Below are 24,033 nucleotides of genomic sequence, written 5' to 3' on the forward strand. Positions count from 1 at the left end.
TTCACCCAGTTAGGTGAGCTAAGCATAATTCAGATTTTTATGTTCATAGTAGAAAAATTCAATACAGACACAAACGTGCAGTATTCAGAAACAAATTCATGTCAACAAAACAATCATCCAGTAACCTTCCAAGCAACTTGTTGGGGTGTGAAGTGATGGTCTCACCTGTGGGGTAGCGCTCAATAACAGGTAGATCGTCCACCTGCAGTGTGGCATTGCCGCCACTCCTTGTGAACTTCACTATATGGTACTTTCCATCATTTACAAACTTTGCTTTCTCCTCAGTGTTGATATCATCTGTGCCCACATTAAATATAGCCGCAATGTAGCCATTTACCTGGAGGAAAAACAAAGAGAAACAGGTAGAAAATTGAGGTTGAATTTATGCCGCCTTGTACATAACTAATTATGAAGTCTGGATGGTTGAAATTAGAATTCAATATACAAAATGAAATCATTATAATTATATCATATGTGACCCTGCAGCACAAAAGCAGTCATCAGTAACACAGGTATATTTGTAGCAATAGCCAACAATACATTGTATGGATCAAAATTATACATTTCTCTTTTATGACAAAAATCATTAGAATATTAAGATCATGTTCCATGAAGATATTTTGTAAATTCCATAACAATTATCAACATATCAAATAACATATCAAAACTTCATTTTTGATTAGTAATATGCATTGCTAAGAACTTCATTTGAACAACTTTAAAGGAGATTTTCTCAGTATTTAGATTTTTTTGCTCCCTCAGATTCTACAAAAGCAAAATTCTTGCTGGAAAAGCAAGTGACTGAATCAGCAACAGCCTCTACCAACTGTCCTGTAGCTGCACTTGCCCAACATCAACGATGAATTTTAGGCTATTCCTTAAAAAAATGCTTTACTAACATTTCCATTGAGCTATGAAAATGTTATTTCTGAATGTTTTTTTAAAAGTTCAAAATGTCCAGCTATTTTTTCAGAAATGTCTTTTTTGTTATGTGAACACTATGTGGCCTATTAGGATATCAAAATCTAAAATATCTAGAATATCAGAATCAATTAAAACTAGAAAGCCTTTTTGCATTAGAATAACCACACTGGCAATGTTCTGCTCAAAATAAACATCACTCCACTAACATCTAGTTTGCTTTCCTTGCTGCCACAGGGGTGGATCACCAGAAGTTGCATCAGTTTCTGCTCCGGGTCCAGCTTGTATCCCACTCCCACCTTTTGTGTTGCTTAGCGACTATACTTCAAACTACATCCTACACCAGCCTGACAGCGGGAGACACTGCTGCCTGTAACTTCACAGTCATTACTTCACTGGATATGTTTACAGCCTCATAATCTCTTGATAATCAGATCGATAGCTCAATCAAACTGAAACTTTATATAAACACCTCAGTCCAACTGACTGAGCTTGATATGAACAACATTTCAAACAGATTTGAAAGAGTGTAGATATTAATTCTGTTAAACAAGAAAATATTAGACATGTAAAATATCTTTATTCCAAAAGATCACGTTGATAAATGTTTATATTTCATGTTCTTGCAGTTCATCGTTAGGCACACCGCACAAATCACCCTCGCATGAGTAAGACAACTGTTAACAAGGCTTAAAGAGCTTGCGTTCTGTCGTTCTTAGACACAGGCCGCAATGAGAATAAACTCCAGTATATGTTTTTGAGTATATATATATATATTGTTTTGCTTGTGAGCACACCAGTCACAGATGATTATTTAACTGTGGAAAGCAACTATACGATTAATTGTGCAGCACTGACCCGCTTGTCCATTCTGTGACACAGACAATAATCAGCAGAAAAGAAGCAAAACCCTACCAACAAAACACAAACAAACTCCATCACGTATGACTTTCTGCAGATGCATCAAAGACTGCAGTGAAAAATGAAAGCTGACACGATGGAGCGAGGCAAACTCGTTATTAGATGACTGCTGAGCGAGCGAGAAATGGAAAGCCCGGAGTGGAGTGATTGATTACAGGATTGCATCCGCTCGTATCCAGTGCTCTGCCTGCGAGAGGGCAAAGGAGCAGAGGCTCAGACCCTGTGCAGTCCCATGCTGCTGTTCATTCACCTCTTAAACATGGCAGCAGCCAAAACAACTGGTCAGCGGATGAGACTGGATATTTGTAGAAGATCTCTCTTCTGAAACTAATGCACATGAAAGTTTTAAACGGCCAACACATTTGGTTATACGTATAGTCCATTGTATGCATGCCCAATATTGTACACTACCAGTCAAAGATTTGGAATAATTCTGATTTTTTTTTTTATGTTTTTGAAAGAAGTATTTTGTGCTCACCAAGGCTGCATTTATTTGATCAGAATACATTAAAGGTAGTAATATTGTTAAATATGACTTTTTAATGCAGTTTTTTCTATGCAAGTAAAGTAAATTAAAGTAAAATTGAAATATAAAGCAAAAGTGTCACACGATCCTTCAGAAATCATTTTAATATGCTGATTTGCTGCTCAAGAAACATTTCTGGTTATTATCAATGTTGAAAACAGTTGTGCTGCTCAATATTTCTGTGGAAACTGATACATTACCATTCAAAATGTTAGGGTAAGCTTTAAAATAAAATAATACTAATATGAAATTAATATTTGTATTCTATCAGTATGAATATATTAAATTGATCAAAAGTAACAGTGAAGACATTTTTAATGTTACAAAAGTTTTGTAATTCAAATATAATGCCACCCTTTATATCCATCAAAGAAAAATGTGTCATGGTTTCCACAAAACACAAATTATTATTGAAGGAATAATTCACCTAAAATAAAAATGTGCTCTTAATTTGCTTACTTTCAGGCTATCCAAGATGTAAGTTGTTTTTGTTTTTTTCAGTAGAACAGAAAAGATTTTTCGCTGCATCTGTGGTTGTTGGTGATTCACAAAGTGCAAGTCAGTGGCTACCCCTGATTTTGAGAATTAAAAAAGGAAATCAAGGAACATAACATTAACATCCGTGACTTCTGACGATACATTGAGGTCAGGTGAAGCAAAACGATCCGTCTGTGCAAGCAACATTAAAACATTATTTTACAACATTATTGCCTGTAATCCAGAGTCTCAGGCAAACGGTCTGGAGTGATGACTGGTTAGAAAACAAATCCTTCTTTTGAACTGGTTCTTTTTAGTGAACTCGTTGAAAAAGTTCACCAAACCGGACTGAAGTATCTGAAACAGTTTGTGGCTCGAGCAATCAATCAAAACTCACTTTCGGATGCCTGACCGTCAATCCGACTGAAAATGAGCCAAAATAGTGGCGTATCTGATCCTATGATGAATGAATTGATTCAGTGCTCCAGTTCCTCCAGCAGTCACTGAGGAGACAGTTTGACTCGGACTGAAGACCAATGAGCCGCTGATATGCGCATGCGTGAACCGAGAGCTTGAATGAAGAGGCCAAATGAAAGTGTTTATGACACGGATAGGCAACTTCGGTCCTGCAGAGTTTAGCTCCAACCCTTATCAAACGCAGGACCGAAGTTGCCTATCCCTGGTTTATGGTTTCTCAAGGTGAGTAAGATTTTAGTTAAGTCTCTGGCTTTAGACATGTAAAACAATTACAATTCACATTATTATTGGGTGATTTAATAATATAATTGCATACACGTGACATCATTACGTGATTACACAAACAAACTATTTTGTTTGTAGTTTGCTTCGCACCGTGCCTAACAATGACCTTCAACCATGCCTTACAGTATTCACAACACAGCACGGCCTTATTGCTTACTTATTTTAAACATGCATGTGAGCGTACAGTACACAATTTGATCAAGTAAGACTTGAATAATCTTACGTAATATCTAAGTAAGATATTAAGTCATATCTAATGAGCTCTTATGACACAGGTTTATTCATTAGGATAGAGAGTGTAATTCATACAGGTGTAAACCATTGATACAACTAAAAGCAATTTTGAGAACAGACCTGCACTGTTACTATGGAAACAACAGTGACAGTGATGAGTGGAAGGAGATGCTCTAACACAGTTAAAAGCATACTCACCCCTCAAAACTGCATCACACACACACACATGCTTGGTAATAACTGCATGTATGATGACATAATCACTGTGTCCGTTGAGGCCAAACTAAACTGGCTGTCAGGAGGGAGTTGAAGCAGGCAGAATCGCGTGCCAAAGTCGCAGCGCAGTGAAGGGAGTTTGGGTCTATGTGCGTGTCTGTGCCATGCACAGCAGCAGGTTTGTAACGTGATCTGTGTAAGTTCATGTCAATGGGCAGGTGTTTTAATTGGTGTGCTGGGAATTGCGTGCGACAGTCTTCCCAGTGGAGCTGTGGCAAGAATAAAAATACACACAACATGCTCTGGAAAACAATGATGGCTGACAGGCACGATACACAACACAAAGCAAAGAGCCCATGAAAGAGCCTTCACATGAATTATCAATCACAGATGAGCACAAAACTCTGAACATCAAGATGCAATAGAGCCTCAAACTGGAAATGTATTAGATTCACAGCTACTGCAAACAGAACTTTTTTTTTTTTTAATAGATATGTGCAATTACAGTACAGAAAGCAAAAGGCATTCACCCTGTCATAATTCAGACTGAAAAACAACATCTTCAGTGCTCCTCAGGGATGAGTAGTATTCACTATTATTCAAGTAAACTTATCAACACTGATTTCATGAATATACTGAAACTCTAGCAACCTATTGAACAAAAGTATTTTCAGTATTTTTTTTATTTATAGATTGACTTGAATAATTAAACTGTGGGCATTTTGTTTGCTCAGTGGTGTTTAGCTCCTTATCAGTACTGCAATATAAGTATACACCATTCTGGATTGAAGGGTCATATAGCTTGTGGGTCAATCTACACTTTAGACTATTTCCTCACAGCATAACACCTGCAATCCCAGGTGTTGAGCTATCCCATTTACTGAGCAATCACAAATCTTCCATTGGTCTTCATCTGAAATCCCCACTCTGTTTGCTCAGGTCTGTTCTTCTCTTTCAGCACTGTTCTTCTTCCCATCCTTCTTCCACTCCTTCCACTGAAACACTGCTTCACAAATGCCCTAAAGGACGATATGCTCACAGCTGACTGGTCTGCTCCAGAATAACATCTCACTCACCTCTGCAAGAGCCACATGGGTATGCAAACCCATACCTGTCCCTCCACTGTCATTCTCAACAATAGAGATGGGGATACTAAAGAATTTAACAATTATGATTCTTATTCAATTACAATTTATCTGAAGAATATCTTGCCATTCATTTTAACATTATAAAGGTGCAGCTGTTAACAGCTGATATGGTGCTTTTGCATCCCTTCTGAAGCTTGAAAGCTACAATCCCGATACACTGTAATGCATGGAAAAGAATCCCTATCAAACTCTGCGGAATTTTGTATAAATTCATTCTTCAATTTAAAATGTCATTAATACAGGTTCATAAATGAATTGATTCCCTGAGATGAAACATTTGACATGATGTCAGTATCTGATACTATGGAGAAACACCTTTCTCTGAGATTGACTAAAGCATGTTAGTGAAATTCACTAGCCAATGGCATTCGAGCGTACAATTTTAGCATAGCTCATAGTCTACTGTATTCACCTTATTTTTCATGTAAACGCGGACGCCGCCATTTTCGAACTATAATGTGTCAGATTTCCGGTAAAGCACTTCCGCTAATATTAGTTGTATTGTGATTACGTAGTTTTGCGTCGACTGTGTAGATTTTACAGGCTAGTTAACTTTTAATATGGACTACAGAAAGACTGGCGTACTTTGCGCAGTTAGGGGGTGTCATAATAGCTGGTTCAAAGGTAGAAAATACCTGCAAGACATTTGTTTTGATCATAATCCACGCACAAGAGCTGAATGTAGATGTGGGGCACCCTATGATTTGCACGCACTTCCGAAGGGTGAAGAAGCTATTTTCAAGACCTTATATTACTTTTTTCTCCCTGTATATGCACACACACACAAACACAAATCATAATGTCAAGATGCAATTTATTTTGATCCCCCCCCCAACATACACTGAAAATGATACAGTTTAGCAGTGCTAGGTAAATAAACACCAATTCGTCACTTTTTCAAAACTCATGGAACAAAAGGAAACACATATTTAAGTTATTTTATAACTTATTTTGGATGCTATTAATCCGACCTAATGCTGCACAGCACAGTAATCAGTTTACGGATAAGGACCAAACAATTTCATTACTAATTTAAAACTATCAACAAGTGCTTTCACAGATGAAAGAGATAAAACATGTCATCATTTACTCATCATTTACTCATCATTTACTGATATTTACTCACATCATTCCAATACTTTGAATACTTTCCTCAGTGGAACAAAAAAGGAGACATTATTCAGAATGTTAGCCACAGTCACCATTCACTTTCATTGCATATTTCACTGCATATTTTGTCCATTAAATGAATGGTGAATGAAGCTAACATTCTGAATGCACATTTGCGCCACTTTGACTTGCATTCACGTCTACTTTTAAAAACACGAAATCGCTGTCTATTTCATGTACCAGCACTCGACCGACTTTTCCGCTGTGCAGGTAACGTAGCTACTGATATGCCTCCGTGCTTTTATAATTCCGCATCGAAGACCCGTCTACTCCGAGCGACAACACAAAATGTCCTCATAAGTTATGGCAGGCCACTTTTTCATTTCATCCTCCCACTGTGTTATACACCGCAGGTGTGGTAAATATTTACCATCACGGCGTTTAACAGTGTTCTCTGTGTGTTCTCCCCACATCGCTCCTTACCTACAAGGTAGCGAAACGGAAGTCTAACACATTATAAGGAAGTACGTCATCGTATTTACTTCCGCGTTGCAAAATAAGGTGAATAGAACACAAATTACATCTCCTTCGAATCCTTCAACTGAATCAAAAAGAGCAAAGCTCATCCTTGTTCAAGCAGAGTAACATGGCCAGCATATGTTTCGTTCTCTCATCTCAAGAACCCGAGGTTACATGAGTTAACGGATGTGTTCCCTTTTAATATCGGTTCACTTGACATTGTGTCAAAAGCTGATGCTATGGGGACAGTATAAAATCATGGTGTGTTATCAGCGCAGAACTGACCAAGCCCAGCAGACCTGAGTTGTTAATAAGCATAAGTCGCCTCAATATGGTTACCTAAACATGCTATTATGGCAGTGACAATTGCCTGCACCATTCAGAATTGCATAAGCACACCAGATAGCCACACTGAAGTTTACACTGTGACCTGACTGAAAAGGATAGCAGCTGAAGCGTAGCTACACACACACACACACACACACACACACACTCAAGCACAATCTGCACTACATAACCTAGTTGAAAACAATGACATCTCTGGCATTTTCTATATTCTCAATTCTAATCCACTGACAGCAATATCAAGAGTCACTCAAGAAAAAATGTGACATGTCGGCATTTCAATAAGACATTGATTGGTGAGCCTTATTAGCACTAAGCAATCACAATGTTTAGAGCTGTATGATAGGAAACAATGCACCAAACACAGATTATAGAAATAAAGCCACTTTAGGAGATGATGTAACCCGCTTACATAGATAATGACAATAAGAGCCAACTGGCTAACTGTATTGAGCCCTGATGGTATATATATGACTGTGCTGCCAGTTCTAGAAAGGAAATATTGGTTCTGTACTTCTAATTGAAATGTTTTGAGTGCCAGACACACTACAAGTAGCTCCAAATAGTTGATGTTTCATGCTTTCTCCACACTTGTCCAGATGTGGCTGCACCAATGTTACCCTTGGCAGGCCGCCAAAAACATGGCATTATTCCCTTCATCTGAACCATCGATCATGGCCAAACCGTGGCCTCTTGTGGAGGGATGGAGGTCTGCTCACGTGAAGAACACACTTGAAACTGCACAATCGGGAGATTGAGAATCATGCAGGACCTGTGCCGGTGGGAGCTCATCAGTATAAACCTCCTGATCCGCTCCGTTGTTGGGTTTTCACATTTAAATCGAGTGCTTCCCTAGAGCACAGTATTCTGAGGCGTATGCACTCACAGTGAGAGCAGTCTGTCTAGTTAGGGGTGGGCTCTGCAACAGAAAGGCTCAGGCAGATGACAACTCTCTTGCTTATCAGACAGCTGGAAGACACTCACAAAGCAACACTTTGAAAGAAATTCATTGTGTATTCAAGAGTAAATTTGCTCTTGTGACTATGTATGCTTTAATATTTTATATGTATAAATCCGTAGTACATTTCCATGCTCCATGTTTTGTTTTGTTTTTTCTTATGAACCTTTTTTTTTTTTATGATACTGACTTTATGTGAAGTCACCACTTGTGCAGTGTAAAATCTTGGTCCTGTAGCAACACCGTTCAGACCCACTGCAAAAAAACAAACATTGGCATATGTATTTATTGTCTTTTGATTAAGTTGTGGTATTCAATCTTTCTCTCTCGTTTCATTCCATTCCATTGAGAACGCAAGCTCACAACTCTTTACTAAATCTCATGATATGAACTGGTTTTGATTCCCAACTCATCTTCTTTTCATTTTCATCTTCCTGCTTTCTTTTCTACTCTCTTCTGGACCACATTCAAGACATTCTGACATCTGACACTGCAATCTAAAATACATGCATCCAGTTTGGATCTCTTCAAGTTCTATTGCTAGTCAGCAGTAAACAAAGCAGACTTTATTGAGACCTTTACTACTCATTAAGCTCTTAGCATCCTGGGATTGAATTTGACCAGAAGACAAAGCAACCCCTCCTGATCTCTCTTTGACAGCTTCTCTTTCTCTCTGTCAGGGCTGGAACAGGTGTGGATACAGGTCTACTTGAAACAGCTGGAAATATTCAACTGTCTCTTTTCCGTACAACAATAATTCTTTGAGTTTCATGCATTTACTGTCACATTGCCTATAAACTCAGCATTGTCATAATTTATCACTCTACATGTTGCAGGGTCGAAAAAGATCAAAGACTTTTGCTTTGCTGTCCGAAACCTATCTTCCACAACAAAAGGGCCATTTGACATTCCTGAAGGCACAGAGTTGCTGATAACAATCAAAGGTGTGTAGGCCAAGATGTGTGTACATCAGGGGTCTGCTAATTTTCAAACCTTTGGTTAAGTAGGTGAAGGTTAATTGCTGATTGGTCAGTTTGATTGTCTCACATGGTTTTAATTACATGGTCAAGGAAGGAATAAAAGAAAATTAACAATTGTTCTGGGCCCGTATTCACAAAACATTTTATCTTACCACTAAGAGTCCTCCTAAATAGCAGTAAACGTTTTTAGCTAGTTTTCTCTTAAAACCTATTCACAAAGCTGCTGAGACAAACTTGTACTAAGGAATAGATAGAAGTCCTAAGCCAGTGGTCCTCACTATTTTTTTCATGGGAGCCGCACTGATAGGGCAAAGTCAGTCAGAGAGCCACTTTTACGGCAAAGTATCAAACGTTACATTCAGTCATAAATAGCATGTCTTTTTATCAATCTGTCATCCCTGATATGCAATGCAACACAATACAAAAGGTGCTATCATTCTTTAACATTTACCAGTCAAATTTGTAACTAGGACAAGATGATTAAAAAAAAATAAAGCAGGATTACCTTAATGCTTTATTATGTATCCACTTGCTGAGTTATTTAATTTGTCTTTGTCCACATGTGAGAAACCAGTTATTTGGAGAATAGCCTAAGTGAACCGAACATATCCCAGTATATGTCGCAGTAAATGCTTTGTTCGACTTTTCAGAGATCATCTACTCTTCCCTGTGGATGACCTCTGACCTACTTCCTGTACGATCTGAATTTCTGCGCTTTGAATTTTAAATATTGAATTTGATGTTCCGAATTTCTTCTTCATCTTGAAAATTGAAGCTGTATTTTTTAAAACTGGATATTTGCATTCAAAGAATTCAGAACAAAAAATCCGCTGTTTGAAAATACATGTCTATTAAAAAAATCCCATAAAAAATTCAGTTGTTAAATTTCAAATGTTCATTATTCAAGTTTAAAAAAATTCAAATTCAGAACTATGTTAAATGCCACATTATATTCAGTTTTGTTAAATGACACTGTCAATAATTAAAATTTACACAATTCAAATAGTTTTGTCATATTATAAGCTCCATATAGTTGTAGAATGATTGAACACCTTGAAGAGGTGTTAGTGAGGCCAGCAGGGGGTGCTCACCCTGTGGTCTGTGTGGGTGCTAACGCCCCGGTATAGTGACGGGGACACTATACTGTCAAAAGCACTGTCTTTCGGATGAGATGTTAAACCGAGGTCCTGACTCTCTGTGGTTATTAAAAATCCCATGGCACTTCTCGTAAAGAGTAGGAGTGTATCCCCGGTGTCCTGGCCAAATTCCCTCTACTGGCCCTTGTCTATCATGGCCTCCTAATAATCCCCATCCACTTGATTGGCTCCATGACTCTCTCTCCTCTCCACCTGTAGCTGGTGTGTGGTGAGTGCACTGGCGCTGTTGTACTGTGGTACTGGCTGCCGTCGCATCATCCAAGTGGATGCTGCACACTGGCGGTGGTTGAGGAGAGACCCCCCCTCATGATTGTAAAGTGCTTTGGGTGTACAGCAATGCACAATAAAGCGCTATATACATGCATCATTCATTCATTCATTCATTCATGATTGGACCTAAAGCCAGATTGATATGTTGATAAAATTTGATTAATACTTAAATAATCTGAAAGTTGTTTACATATATATATATTTTTTTTTACTTTAGCTATAGAACATATAATAGATATAGGTCTGTGATTATTGAGTATATCACTTCCCTTGTAAAGTGGAGTAATGCGTGCACTTCTCCAAATAACTGGTTTCTCACATGTGGACAAAGACAAATTAAATAACTCAGCAAGTGGATACATAAGAATATGAGAAGATAATTTAAGAAACTTATTTTCAATATCATCCAAACCAGCACCACTAGTAACTGTCTACTAACTCTCAGTAGGCTAGGTTTAGGGTTAGTAGAATAAGTTGACATATACTTGCATAGTTTCTTATAGTCAGTATGTTGTATGTTGTGGATCCATCAAAATAAAGTATTAGAAGATATTAAGCAGACAGTCTACTAATACTCTAATGACTGCTAGTTGACATGTAGTTGCAGAGTTTCTTACTGTTAGTAGAATGTGTAAAGTGGACTATTGAAATAAAGTGTAACCACCCATAACACCTGACCTTAGAAATCTGTTAGGATGTGAAACAAGTATCCAATCAAGAAGAGACTGAGTTCGAGCAGTTACTCTAGTAGGCTCAGTAATTAGTTGGGTAAGATTTAAACCATTAAATATATATTCTTTATTGATCAGATGATTTATCTAAACAATTTTTGTTATAATCACAGAGTAATATAATTTAATTTTTACCAAAAATATAATTAATGGTAGATATCAGACAATTGAATGACTTCACTGGTGAAGAGGGTGGTCTGTATATGCTTCCAATAGTTATACATGTATTTAAATGAAGAATTACCTTAAAAAGATACATTCACAATGTAAAGGATCAGCTGAAGGTATAACCAACTCAGATACAAGACAATAGAAACACCTCCACCACAGGAGTACCCATCATATCTATAAAGAACATAATTGGTTAGATTTATTTCACTGTCTGAAACACTGCTATTTAGCCATGTCTCAGAGAGTGTAACAATGTCCAGTTTGGTTAAATTGTTAACCCCTTAACCTCATCCAGCCTGAAAATATAACATAATAATAATGACACTGATCAGATATGAAATCAAAAATAACTGAATCCTAAAAAACTATTGCAAGGGTGCAGAAACAACAAAATAAATAAATCACAACGAAACAAAGCAGCAACACACATAAATACCAAACAAACAAACACCACAACACTACTCAAGAGCGACCCAGCTACCCCAGTCCCCAGAACCCAGAGTATTCCAGTGAGCAAACCAGATACAGAAGTCAAATAAACTCAGCTCAAGCATTATTAATAATAATAATAAAGTGTAGCTTTATAATCAACATTAATTAATTAATTAAAAAGAAACTTTAAAAATCCGTCATTCAAAATAATATTTCTACACCCCTACAACAACCAATAATATTAATGTGACTTGTGTTACAGCAAAGTAGCTAACTTTATTTAGCCACAAAAATCAAGCAGCAGCCTCAATTCAAACAGGCATTATCCTGAGGAGATCTGAGATGACAGGAAAACAACTTCAGCTTCGTTGTGACAATTGAAACGTTGCTGTTTACCATCAACAAGAACACATAACGTGCAAGGATAACGAAGAAAGTATTTCATATTAAGTTCATGAAGCTTACGTTTAACAGGATCAAAACTCCTGCGCCTCTTATATATATGCGTGTCCCGCTATACTCCAGTTTATTTTCCCTTACAATGCGAAGAATCTTCATCTTGTCTTGAAAGTTAAGGAGCTTGAACCTAACAGGCCTGGGACTAGCTCTACCGCTTTGACGAACTGTCGAAGAGCGATGAGCCCATTCAATGATCGGCGGAGTGGGAAAGTCGTCTTGTCCCAAAAGCTGTGGAATCAGCCGGGACATAAAACCAGTAATATCATTGCCTTCCGATGACTCCTGTACTCCAACAAAGCAAAGATTATAACGCTGGCTTCGATTCTCCAAGTCGTCAACTTTGTTGATCAGTAGGAGTTCTCTCTCTCCAGTTGTTGAATCCGAGTAACACACACTTGCACGTTGTCCTCATTAGCAGCAACACGCTGCTCTAGCAGGCTAACTTGATCTCCCAAAGTACTTAAAGAGTTCTGAATGCTGCTCAAACTACTATGAACAGAGTCCGATTTTACATCAAAGTGAGTCAGCATATCGGTCTTAATCTGTTGAATGGCGTCCCGCAAAGTTTGCAGCGTGATGTGCCGTGTCATGATGTGAGCGGAAACAACTTGCGGGAGTAAACAAACGTTTAGCTGCTAACTTGTTGAAAAACAATTCAAAAGAAAAGAAAAACAAACATGTTGATCCACAAAGCGATATCTTATACAGCTACGTTAATAGCGAGGCAGGCTTGAGCTTGAGACGCGTTCACTCACGGTGTGGCCATCTTTGATATATATTCAAATAAAGGTTTAAAAATAAAAATGCTGCCACATTAAAATAAAGATTTTAAAATGTAGGCTAAGTATCACTTATTAAACAAGTATATGTTCCGTTAATTACATGTGTGCTTCTCATAAACAATTAGCAGAAATGCATATAAACAGCCTTTTAATTAACAGAGTAGAATAATTACGGCTGATAGATAATAAGACATGTAAACGTAAAAGAAAACCAAACTGGACGCAAAAACAGCTGTTACTTCTTGCCCAACTGGTTAATGAAAACAAGGACATAATCAAAGGAAAATCTGGAGTTGGGATAACCTCCAAAACCAAAAAGGATGTGTGGGAAAACATACATGTAAATGTATGTGTGCAAATAAATGCAGCGTGTTTCTAAAATGTTAATGTACCGAGGCAGATTGCCAGCAACAGGCATTTTTGCCCTGCAGAAAAAAAACAAAAAAAACTATAGAAACCATTACAGAATTTGTAATGGTTTTACTGGTTATAATGGGAATTGAATTGGTTTTAAAGGAAACTGTAATGGTGCCTGTTGGTCTCTACTGTTAATTGGTCACCTTCTACTGGAGGCTTGTTTAAAACACTAAATCCTAATGGAATATGTCCAAACAGTAAACCATGTTTTTAAAATTTGATGGTTTGTAATTTTTGTAATTGTATTTGTAGTGGAAACCATTAGAAACTCTGTGATGGTTTTATGAGTTAGTTTTAGTGATAAAACGCTTTGTGAAATACTCTTAGAGCAAAAATGTAGGAGTTCTAAATTTAGGATTGACAGGCTCATTATTTTTAAGATTTTATGAGCTACTTTTAGCCTGAAGATGTTTTGTGAATATGGGCCGTGTTTCTTTTCTTGGCTAGTGATATCTCTTCACTGGGCCTTCTTCTTGGGGCTATGCTTTATCTCCCTCTCTCTTTCTTTTTCTCTCTCTCGGGTAATATTTTACATATATACTGCGCACAATTACCTATATATTTTATAAACCATTTCAATTATAAATTATGTGGTAACTAGTCTTGATTTAACATTAACTTTGGAAAGAAATTAAAGAAACATACAGTTGTATACCATCATACTGACAATGTTTCTTTAGTCTTTTAGTCTACCCACCCTTACAAGGTCAGCTGGGCCACTATCTCTAGGTGCTCTTTAGTGACTTCAGCATCCACCCAGAGAAATCTTAAGGCTTGGCACACCAAGCCGACTTCAAAGAACTAGCGGCGATGAAAGCCGATGGTGTTGTCACCTCGCCTCAGCTGCGTTTGGACCAAATAGCTGTACTGGAAAACACTGAACAGATGACAGCCGACTGCAAACTAGCATATGCATTGTAGCACAGTAGGATCACCTACAATAGTCCCAAGCAGACCAGACAGAAATCCAAATGACCATCTGAACTTCAAAGACCACATTACAAAGACAGCATGGAGGTTTGCACTGCATAACATTAATGAGCTCAAGCCCTTTTAAACCGAGCATGCTGTCATTGTCATTTCTTGGCTGGACCTCCACAAATGATCCAGAGAGCAGCAGCACGACTGGTCTTTAATGAGATCAAGAGACCCTACTTCACAGCTCTTTATTTATCTATACTGCTTTCACTCACTCATTTCACTCATGAGTCTACATTCTCTCCATTCTCTTATCTTAAAAATAAGATAAGATTAAACACTCAATTTTCAGTTGAAGGCATTTCATTATTGAGTTCAGAGATGTTATTGTCTAGATCAGTTTAGTTTAAATAGTATCTGCTAAATCAAATTGACGATAATCACTAGAAATTAAGTGCCCCCAACTGAGCAAGCCAGAGGCGACAATATAAATAAGACTTTATATAAATAAAGGTGACTTGACTAAATAAATAAATAAACAAATGTAAATGTGGTGAGCAGATGGAATATTGTTTCTTTTGTCTGTGGTTATATATAAATAAACTCACTTTTCTTGCAGTGTAAGGACAGTTACAGTATGTGTTCAGTGTAATGTGTGCTGCTGTGTGTGTGTGTGTGTGTTATTCTATGCATCTGCTCAGATGTGCCCCTGCTGCCATCGGATTTATAGCAGAGGTGAATCTCTCGAAACCCACATTCACCCGCAGGCCAGAGTTGACCTGACAGCGCTACACTGCAGCACTAAAGACCAATGACACTTTCACATGTGCCCATGCAAGTCACTGTGTGTGTGCTTGTGTGCATGAATACTTTTTCCTGCTGTAACAATTTTGTATGTGAATGTGTCTATGCATTTCGCTTAAAGTGTTTGCTTATTTTGTGTGTCAGTTTACACCTGGTAACATCTGTCTCTGATGTGGACAGTTGTAAATACACATTCAATATAACATCATACACATAGCACAGCACTGTCTACAGTTGAGTCTCAAATCACACATTTACACTCACATAGCATTCACTATGTAGTGAATATTAAATAAATGAGCATTAGAGTGGCTTCAGACAGTATAAGCATGAAAGTGTCAAAAATCTCTTGCCTCACTTGCTTTAAACTTTTGTTTAGATCTGTAGATGGTAGTGTTTGTATGTGCCTTATTCTCTTGTGCAAATGAATACAGCAATAAATGGATCTTTAAAACATTTTTAGTACAATAATAGAATGCACTTTTTTTGTATTTTCCATAAAATACTATGTAAAATAGAGAAATGGTCCACTTACAATGTGTAGTTTGAGATAGTCACCTAACCCAGAGGAGCTGTTCACTCGCACCAGTAGAGCTTCCTTCAGATGAGTACTGAAGCCCAGCGCCAGCCGATCGGCTCGAGTGCTTGGCCGGTCGTTCGGTGGCCATGTGTATGTTATCAGACCACCGTCTCTCCCAAATATATATGTGGTGCCTGCTGCAAGAGACACAGATGTGCAAACAAACAGAGTGTTCAGTCACACACTGTAATGCATAGCATATGCACAGTATATACAGTATATATATATATACAGTACACACACACACAGAGAGAGACAGACAGATAGATAGGTAGAACTCCTCTACGACCACAACACATGGAAGGATTATATACATTATCCTTATCCTATGCCACTCAATTATGCTAATATATCTATAATAATATTCAAATAATATTCATAATCATGAATATTTTTGTTGAATACTGAGATCTTAATTGTTTAACACAATTAATTATTGACTCTGGAAACATCATGCATTTATTGAATTTAACAAAGCAATTTTTATAAACAGTGGCTTTTCTTAAACATTAAATATAATTCAGATAAAAAAATAAATAATGTGAAACATTTGTTGCCCAACCCTTAAATATATAAAAATGTGACAGTTGTGTGATTGTTTATTAGGGCTCGAGCACTGGTGGTGCGAGGACCCTCTTGGAATTGCTTCGTTTATTATTATTTTTATTCCGCTTCTTCTTCTCCAAAATGAATCGCATTTTTGAGGGCCTAAACATGCTCCAAAAGTCATGAAACTTTGCACACGTATCAGAACTGGCGAACATTTATGTCTGATATAGGTTTCAGAAGTGGATATGGCAAAATGGCTCGATAGCGCCAACTATTCACGTTCAAGATGATTCACAGTAGATGTTAGCAAAGTCTTCAGGAAACAGAAGATAAGGAAAGCCAAAGGCCCAGACGGTGTCTCTCCAGCCTGCCTCAAAGCCTGTACTGTCCAGCTATCATCCATCTTCACATTGATCTTCAGCAGATCACTGGAGCTGTGTGAAGTCCCCTCCTGCTTCAAACACTCCACCATCATCCCTGTACCCAAGAAACCAAAAATCACAGGACTTAATGACTACAGACCTGTTGCTTTACCTGTTGCTCTTACGGGGAAGTCGTGGCCTAATGGTTAGAGAGTCGGACTCGTAATCGAAAGGTTGCGAGTTCGAGCCCCCGGCCGGCAGGAATTGTAGGTGGGGGGAGGGAATGTCCAGCGCTCTCTCCACCCTCAATACCACGACTGAGGTGCCCTTGAGCAAGGCACCGAACCCCCAATTGCTCCCCGGGCGCTGCAGCATGGCTGCCCACTGCTCCGGGTGTGTGTTCACGGTGTGTGTGTGTGTGTGTGTGTGTGTGGATTTGTTCACTACTCACTGCTGTGTGTGTGCACTTGGATGGGTTAAACGCAGAGCACCAATTTCGAGTATGGGTCACCATACTTGACAATACGTCACGACTTTACTTTACTTTTTTAACGTCTGTGGTGATGAAGTCATTTGAGAGGCTCGTATTGGCCCACCTGAAGGACTTTACTGGACCCTTGATGGACCCTCTGAAGTTTGCTTACCAAGCAAACAGGTCTGTGGATGATGCAGTCAACATGGGACTGCCCTTCATCCTCCAACATCTGGAAAAACCAGGGACTTATGCAAGGATTCTGTTTGTGGACTTCAGCTCCGCCTTCAACACCATCATCCCGGACACCCTTCAGAATAAACTGACAAAGCTCTCTGTCCCACCTCCGTCTAGCAGTGGATCACCAGCTTCCTGACAGACAGACAGCAGCTAGTGAGGCTGGGAAAACTCACATCCAGCACTCGTACCATCAGCACTGGAGCTCCTCAGGGCTGCGTTCTCTCCCCACTGCTCTTCTCCCTCTACACGAATGACTGCACATCAAAGGACCCCTCTGTCAAGCTCCTGAAGTTTGCAGATGACACTTCAGTTATCAGCCTCATCAAGGACGGTGACGAGTCTGCTTACAGACAGGAGGTTGATCAGCTAGCCGTCTGGTGCAGTCTCAACAACATGGAGCTCAACACGCTCAAAACTGTAGAGATGATAGTGGACTTCAGTCCCCCCCCCCCCCCCCCCCCCCATATCATCTCCAGCCTAAACAACTAACACAGGAATTATTACCTGTGTTCTGTAAATCATGCCTGTAATTCATTCCCCATCTCTAATTATTGACTCTCTCCCTAGTCCCTAGTACTTTGTAAATATATATGCATATTTTTCTAAACAGCTGTGTATATATAGAGTAAATGAGGCACAAATCTGTAAATAAATCTTCTGTTCCAGATTCTTACACATTATTATTATTATTATTATTGTTGTTAAGTCTTATTTAAATGTTTCTGTTCTCATGTCAGATATGTATGTATGTATCTATGTATGTATGCATGTATGTACCAAGCAGTGGCGTTGCGAGGGGGGGGGGGGGGCTTTGGGGGCTTAAGCCCCTGATGCATTGTCAAAAGCCCCTGATCTTTTGGAATATGTTGCACTTCACAAATACAATAGGTTGTATAACAATTATTTTGTTATCCAAATACTAAAAATCCATCTGCCCGTGATGAAAAGCAGTCTGCTGGCTGTGGTAGATTACCGTTTATACATCACGCTCATTCCAACTAAACGCAGCTTTTGTGTCGGGTATTTAAATAGTCAGCTGTTAAGCAGTACCTTTTTCTACCGGCAGGTGGGACTGTTGCCAGACTGTAAGTTTTAAAAAACGGAGTGTCTATTTACACTAAGTGCAAGTAGCCCATCTTGTTGGCAAAGGCTATTTACACTAACTCCGTCCACTAACGTGTGATTGGGTTAGTCAAGATTAAAAAAAGAAGTTAGTTCAACATCAGTTTCAGTGGCGTAGATGGTAAGGCGCATGCTTTTTGACGCGATCGACCCGAGTTCGAGCCCACCTTTTGCCGAACATTTTTTTCTCCCTTTTCAAATCTCATATCGCATCAGAAAGGCATTTATTTTCAATAAAAATGAAGGAAATAATCAAAAAGTTGAAAATAAAGTATTGGGTAGGGTTAGAGTAGGTGTAGGGAGGGCTTTATTGTCCCAATAAGGTGGCATCCATTTAATACATTTGAATTAAAATTATAATTTACACTCAGTATGTTATTATTGCGTACTGTTTTATAATGTACTACAATACTGAGGTGCAGATAATTGCCACTATTTGCAATAAGTAGTAGAAATAGCAGAAAATCTTGCTATTTTAACAGTGTAAATAGAATCTATAGCTATTTGTACTTACTGTAAATAGCATCTGTCACTAAAAAAATATGCTATTTACACTTAGCGTCTATAGCTATTTACACTTAGTGCAAATAGCCGCTGCCAAAACAAATCCCGCCACTGAACTGTCGTCATTCATTCATTATTAGAAGAGCTGATGAGGTAATAATTATAGACCTATTCCGCGAAACTGAGAACTTCTAACTACGAACACTAGGCTACACCTCAGTTAATCACTCTGTCCAAATGAGCATGTCTGTAGTTTTGTATCACATTGGCTAACAGCTCACGCTAAAATAGATCATATTTTCAGATGTGAAGTATGCAGAAAATTACAACGTTTTTCAGAAAACAGACAGACACTGCCAATCAGGAGGAGATAGGGGGCTCAAGAGGTATGATTTGACCCCATGACAGACCAGCATCAATGTTTTTTTCTTTCACAGTTCACATTCTTATTTTGATGTTATATGATGAAGTTGGTCACAGAGCTTCACAATTAATTGTTAAAAGATCGTCATCTTGATTTAAACACCCACTTAATATTATTTCTAAAAGATAATGATTTGTCTATTAAACCTTGTCAAGTATGCTCACAGCGGAACATTCAAGTCTGTGTTTGACTCAGAGAGAGCAGTTGTCATGTATATTGTCATGTATTCATTAAGTTATGAAAAGCTTCAGTCTTTAGTCTTTTCAACCATACATATTTATTTCTGTGTTAGAAACATTAAAACAATCACAGCAGTGCTGGGATAAAAATTTGTAGCTCGGATATAAACACTGATGTCTTGTGATCAAATTAGAGTAAATCACCTTTTGTATGTGACTTGATGCAAGATTGTATATCCACTGAAATGTGACTGGAACGCTACTGTTAAAAGTGACTTAAAAACAAGATTTGTTCAATAAATATCTTTATGCATAAATCATTAATTCAAACCAATTTCATTCAAATATAGACTCCAGCAATTACTATTTTGTCAGAATCTCTAGTAAATTTCATGTTATTTTGTTTAGTTGTCAGTTTTTTCCCCCAGAATCTATATTTTAAAGGAAAAAGTTTTGATTCTCAGTGGGGGGGTACTTGTTCTTAGGGGCTAAGCCCCTTATCTCTTCTGAACCTAGCAACGCCCCTGGTACCAAGAGCTTCTTAAAAACCACAACAAATTCCACGTGTGTTTGCGCACACTTGGCGAATAAAGCTGATTCTGATTCTGATTCATTGAAGTGCCCCTCCCGCTACGTTTCATGTACATGTATGAAAATCAGTAGACACATGTATCCAGAGGTGGAAAGAGTACGAAAATATTTTACTCAAGTAAAAGTACCATTACCTTAATTAAATTTTACTTATGTACAAGTAAAAGTACCAGTCTAAAAATCTACTCAAGTAAAAGTAAAAAATAGCTCATTTTAAATGTACTCTGAGTAAAAATTACTTAGTTACTTTTTAACAGTGGGAGGGATGCAACAATGGGTTAGGCCAAGGGTGCAAAACTCAGTTCCTGGACGGCCACAGCCCTACAACAGTATAGATATAACCCTAATTAAACACATCTGATACAGCTATAACTGGATCAGATTATATCTATACTAATCTATACTCATCATTTAGGTCTAATCAATTAGGGTTATATCTATACTAATCTAATCATTAGGGTTATTTGAAAACTACATGGTATGTGTGTTGGAGCAGGGTTGGAACTAAACTCGGCAGGGCTGCAGCTCTCCAGGAACTGAGTTTGACACCCCTGGATAGGCATATACATCTCAAATTAGAATAATAAGACATTTGGGCTGTTACCAGGCAAATGAAATAAGTATCAACAAAATTCATCTTTGCAGTGCAGCGGAAACACAGAAGCTTCATCTGAAGAGGCATTTAAGATGTATTTACACACTGTTTAATGCAGGACATGAATGCATTTAACAAATGCAGAAATAATGTTTTGATATATATGACATAAAATGTTGAATACTCATTAGAAATTATATAAAAAAAAAAAAATCAAAAGATACTTTAAATGCAAAATAAAAACCGCCAGTAGATGTCAGCAAGTCACTGTTAATAAGTGAGTCATTGACTGAACCGAATCATTTTGAACAGTTGATTCATTCAGGAACAAAACACCGTCATTTTGCTCAGGGACACAAAACAGTGCTGTGGCTGCGTTTGGGATTATATTTGTTGTCGAAATAGAGCAAAAACAGGCAATATGGTGTCTAAAACGCAAGTCTCTTAATTCATTTCTTGTTTATTGAACTGTTGCAAAAAAAAAAAATCAATATGTAATCATGCTGATTTTTGGAGAAAAACGGCACTCTTCGTGTTATATTGATTTACTGTATGAAATTATATAAATATACATTTTCTGCACCTATAGCTTCAATTTTGTTGTCATTTTAGATACATTTTAACAGACTGAATCATGCAGTGAAAGAACACTATAAATGCGTGCGTGCACTAGTCTAATCTAGACTTCACACACGGTAGGAGTGTTTTGTTTGGTTTTTGGCTAAATACTGATAATGTCAAATCGCACATCGTTAAAACAATAATTAGGAAATTGTCGCAGACGATATCGCACACCCTGCACCACTGTCTTTTTGGCTAATTTGTGCAAAACCTTTTGCTAAACTGCCAAAGCTTCATTTTAACCACCAATGCAACGATGTAAGTATTCGCCTCTACATGCTTGCGAAGGGGTATGTCAAGATTTTATAAGCTGCTGGTTTGGTCTCTCTAAGCAAACACAGCTTACACTGCATAATAGAGCATACACATGGCCAGGGGTTCACTTCATTTCCTTGGTTTTCAGCTGGGTCTGCACCACTAATGCCTGTCTGTCGATCTGCATCTTTCTTCTGATTTTAGCACCAGTTTGTTCTCCTGCCCATTATTTACTGCAGTAGTTTCCAGGGAGCGATTTAAATTTTTTACTCAGTAATTAATGTGTTTTAAAATGTAGCGAAGTACAATACTTCAAACAAAATATACTTAAGTAAAAGTAAAATTACAGATTGTAAAAATTACTTTTAAAAGTAGAAGTACACAAAAAAGCTACTCAATTACAGTAGCGCGAGTAAATGTAATTCGTTACTTTCCACCTCTGCATGTATCACACCAATACCTACAAAAAATTATCTTGGAGAAAATTCCGAAACCCAACAGGAAGTCATTTTAAATTTTCTTGGCAAATATTAATTTTGTCATTCAAATTATAATTTTATTGCCATTTTCAGGCATTGTATTTTAACTAACTCCTAGAGATTTTATCAGGTGAACATCAATCCAAACGTCAATCCAAAAACAAATTAATTTAAGGTGAAACTGATGCCTACCTCTCTCATTTGGCACGAATCCAAATGTTTCCATATTCGCGATGTATCTGGATGCTAAAATATTATTATGTAATAGCCTAGCCTTTGTACTTCATTCACATCGACATCATCCTTCACATTGGCTATATCAGCACATGTGGTCATGCTGAACACAACAGACTGTACAATGGGACAGTGTAACTTTTTATATGTTTCTTTAACTGCATTTTATTTTGATAACGAACGGGCTGCAATGTCACAAAATATTGTCTGTATGCACGTGAGGTGCTGGCGCGCGCGATATGGCAATACCAGCGCTGGTTGGTTATACAGATACAGCTTTTGCAAAACAAATAAAACTGTAAAATAAAAGCATTTGTAAAATAAAGAAAATTACTTTCAGCTGTTTTGTTTTCCTTTCGAAAGGAATGAACCGAAAGTCAGCACATATTTTTCTTTCGTTTTGTTAATCTGTCAAAGATTTAATTGAAATACAGTATATTTAGATGATAACATTGCAAGACAGCACTAACAAATTTTTACTCACATAAATGTCTTTGTTTGTGTGCATGTATGTGTGAAAGATAAAGAAAAAGTAGGAGAATAAGATGTGAAAAATTACTTAATTGAAAAAGAATCCAAAATTCACAACCTTTCAGCTCTTTATGCATTCTAGGGTTTTCTTCCTGGTTCTTTTCTGTTGTCAAAACATGCTGGTTATAATTAGAGTACATCATTAGTACTCTTTCACTCTATACTTTAGCTAATAAGCATTTATAAGTGCTTATATCAAAACCTTGTGGCTTCTTTCATTTATGTTCTCATCTTTTTTGTCAAAGTCAACAAATGTGTTATTCAACAGCAGTTCCAATTACCACAGATGAGCACAGAGAGAAGAAGAAATAATCACACAGAGGAAATGAAGTGGAAAGAAGAAGGTAATGCTCAGCATTTCAAGAAAACAGGGTGGAAAAATAGATGTAAGGATAATAAATCTGTGGATTATACGTATTTATACGCACATTCGAGCATCTCACAAAAACTTGAATGCCTAATTCACAACACGTGCATATGCACATGAATTTGTTCTTTACCTCATTGTAATGTTTATGAGGTTAGTAATTTGCATAAAACATACCCAGACCATCTCCATATAAGGGCTTTCCACACAACCTTTCCTATACAGCCTTTCGTCACTTTCGTCAAAGATACTCCACGCAACCCCTATAGTAGTAGTAGTAGTAGTAGCCATTTATTGTCACTAGTCACAAGTACCAGCGAAATTAGCCATCAACCTGTCCATTTAACGACAGGAAGACAGGGAATTGAGGAAGAAATACAGCATAACATGAGGAAGGTGGGGAGAGAAAAAATAACCCCCAGACTATGCTCCTTTGGGAGTACAGTGTGAGAGCAGGAAAAACACCCCAGCAACAAAAGCACATAATCAATACAACATAGACACACGACTTTGCAACAGGGGAGGTAATCCAGCTCCGGCAAGCAGCCATCCGGTCCTGCAGCCATTCTCGGCGCTGGTCACAGACCCGCTTGTCAGACTGGCGGTACAAAGCGGTGAAGGCGAGGGATCGGGGGTTGGGAGGTGAATGCATATCTGTATATGTTCGTGT

General features: G+C 37.9%; 1 protein-coding gene across 3 annotated transcripts in view; it reads right to left on the reverse strand.

Annotated features, from left to right (window-relative positions):
* The window catches only part of LOC306882097 (neurexin-1a-like), a gene marked incomplete at its 5' end in the record, with an annotated part of 208,431 nt that overhangs the window by 25,062 nt on the left and 159,336 nt on the right, over window positions 1-24,033 (reverse strand). For all 3 annotated transcript variants that reach the window (XM_079436563.1, XM_079436565.1, XM_079436564.1), the window contains 2 exons: window positions 166-337; window positions 15,794-15,975. In XM_079436563.1, coding sequence (XP_079292689.1) covers window positions 166-337; window positions 15,794-15,975 — 354 coding nt within the window. The remainder of the gene's footprint in view (window positions 1-165; window positions 338-15,793; window positions 15,976-24,033) is intronic.

Source organism: Barbus barbus (assembly GCF_936440315.1).
Source record: "Barbus barbus genome assembly, chromosome: 16".
Classification (NCBI taxonomy): Eukaryota; Metazoa; Chordata; class Actinopteri; order Cypriniformes; family Cyprinidae; genus Barbus; species Barbus barbus.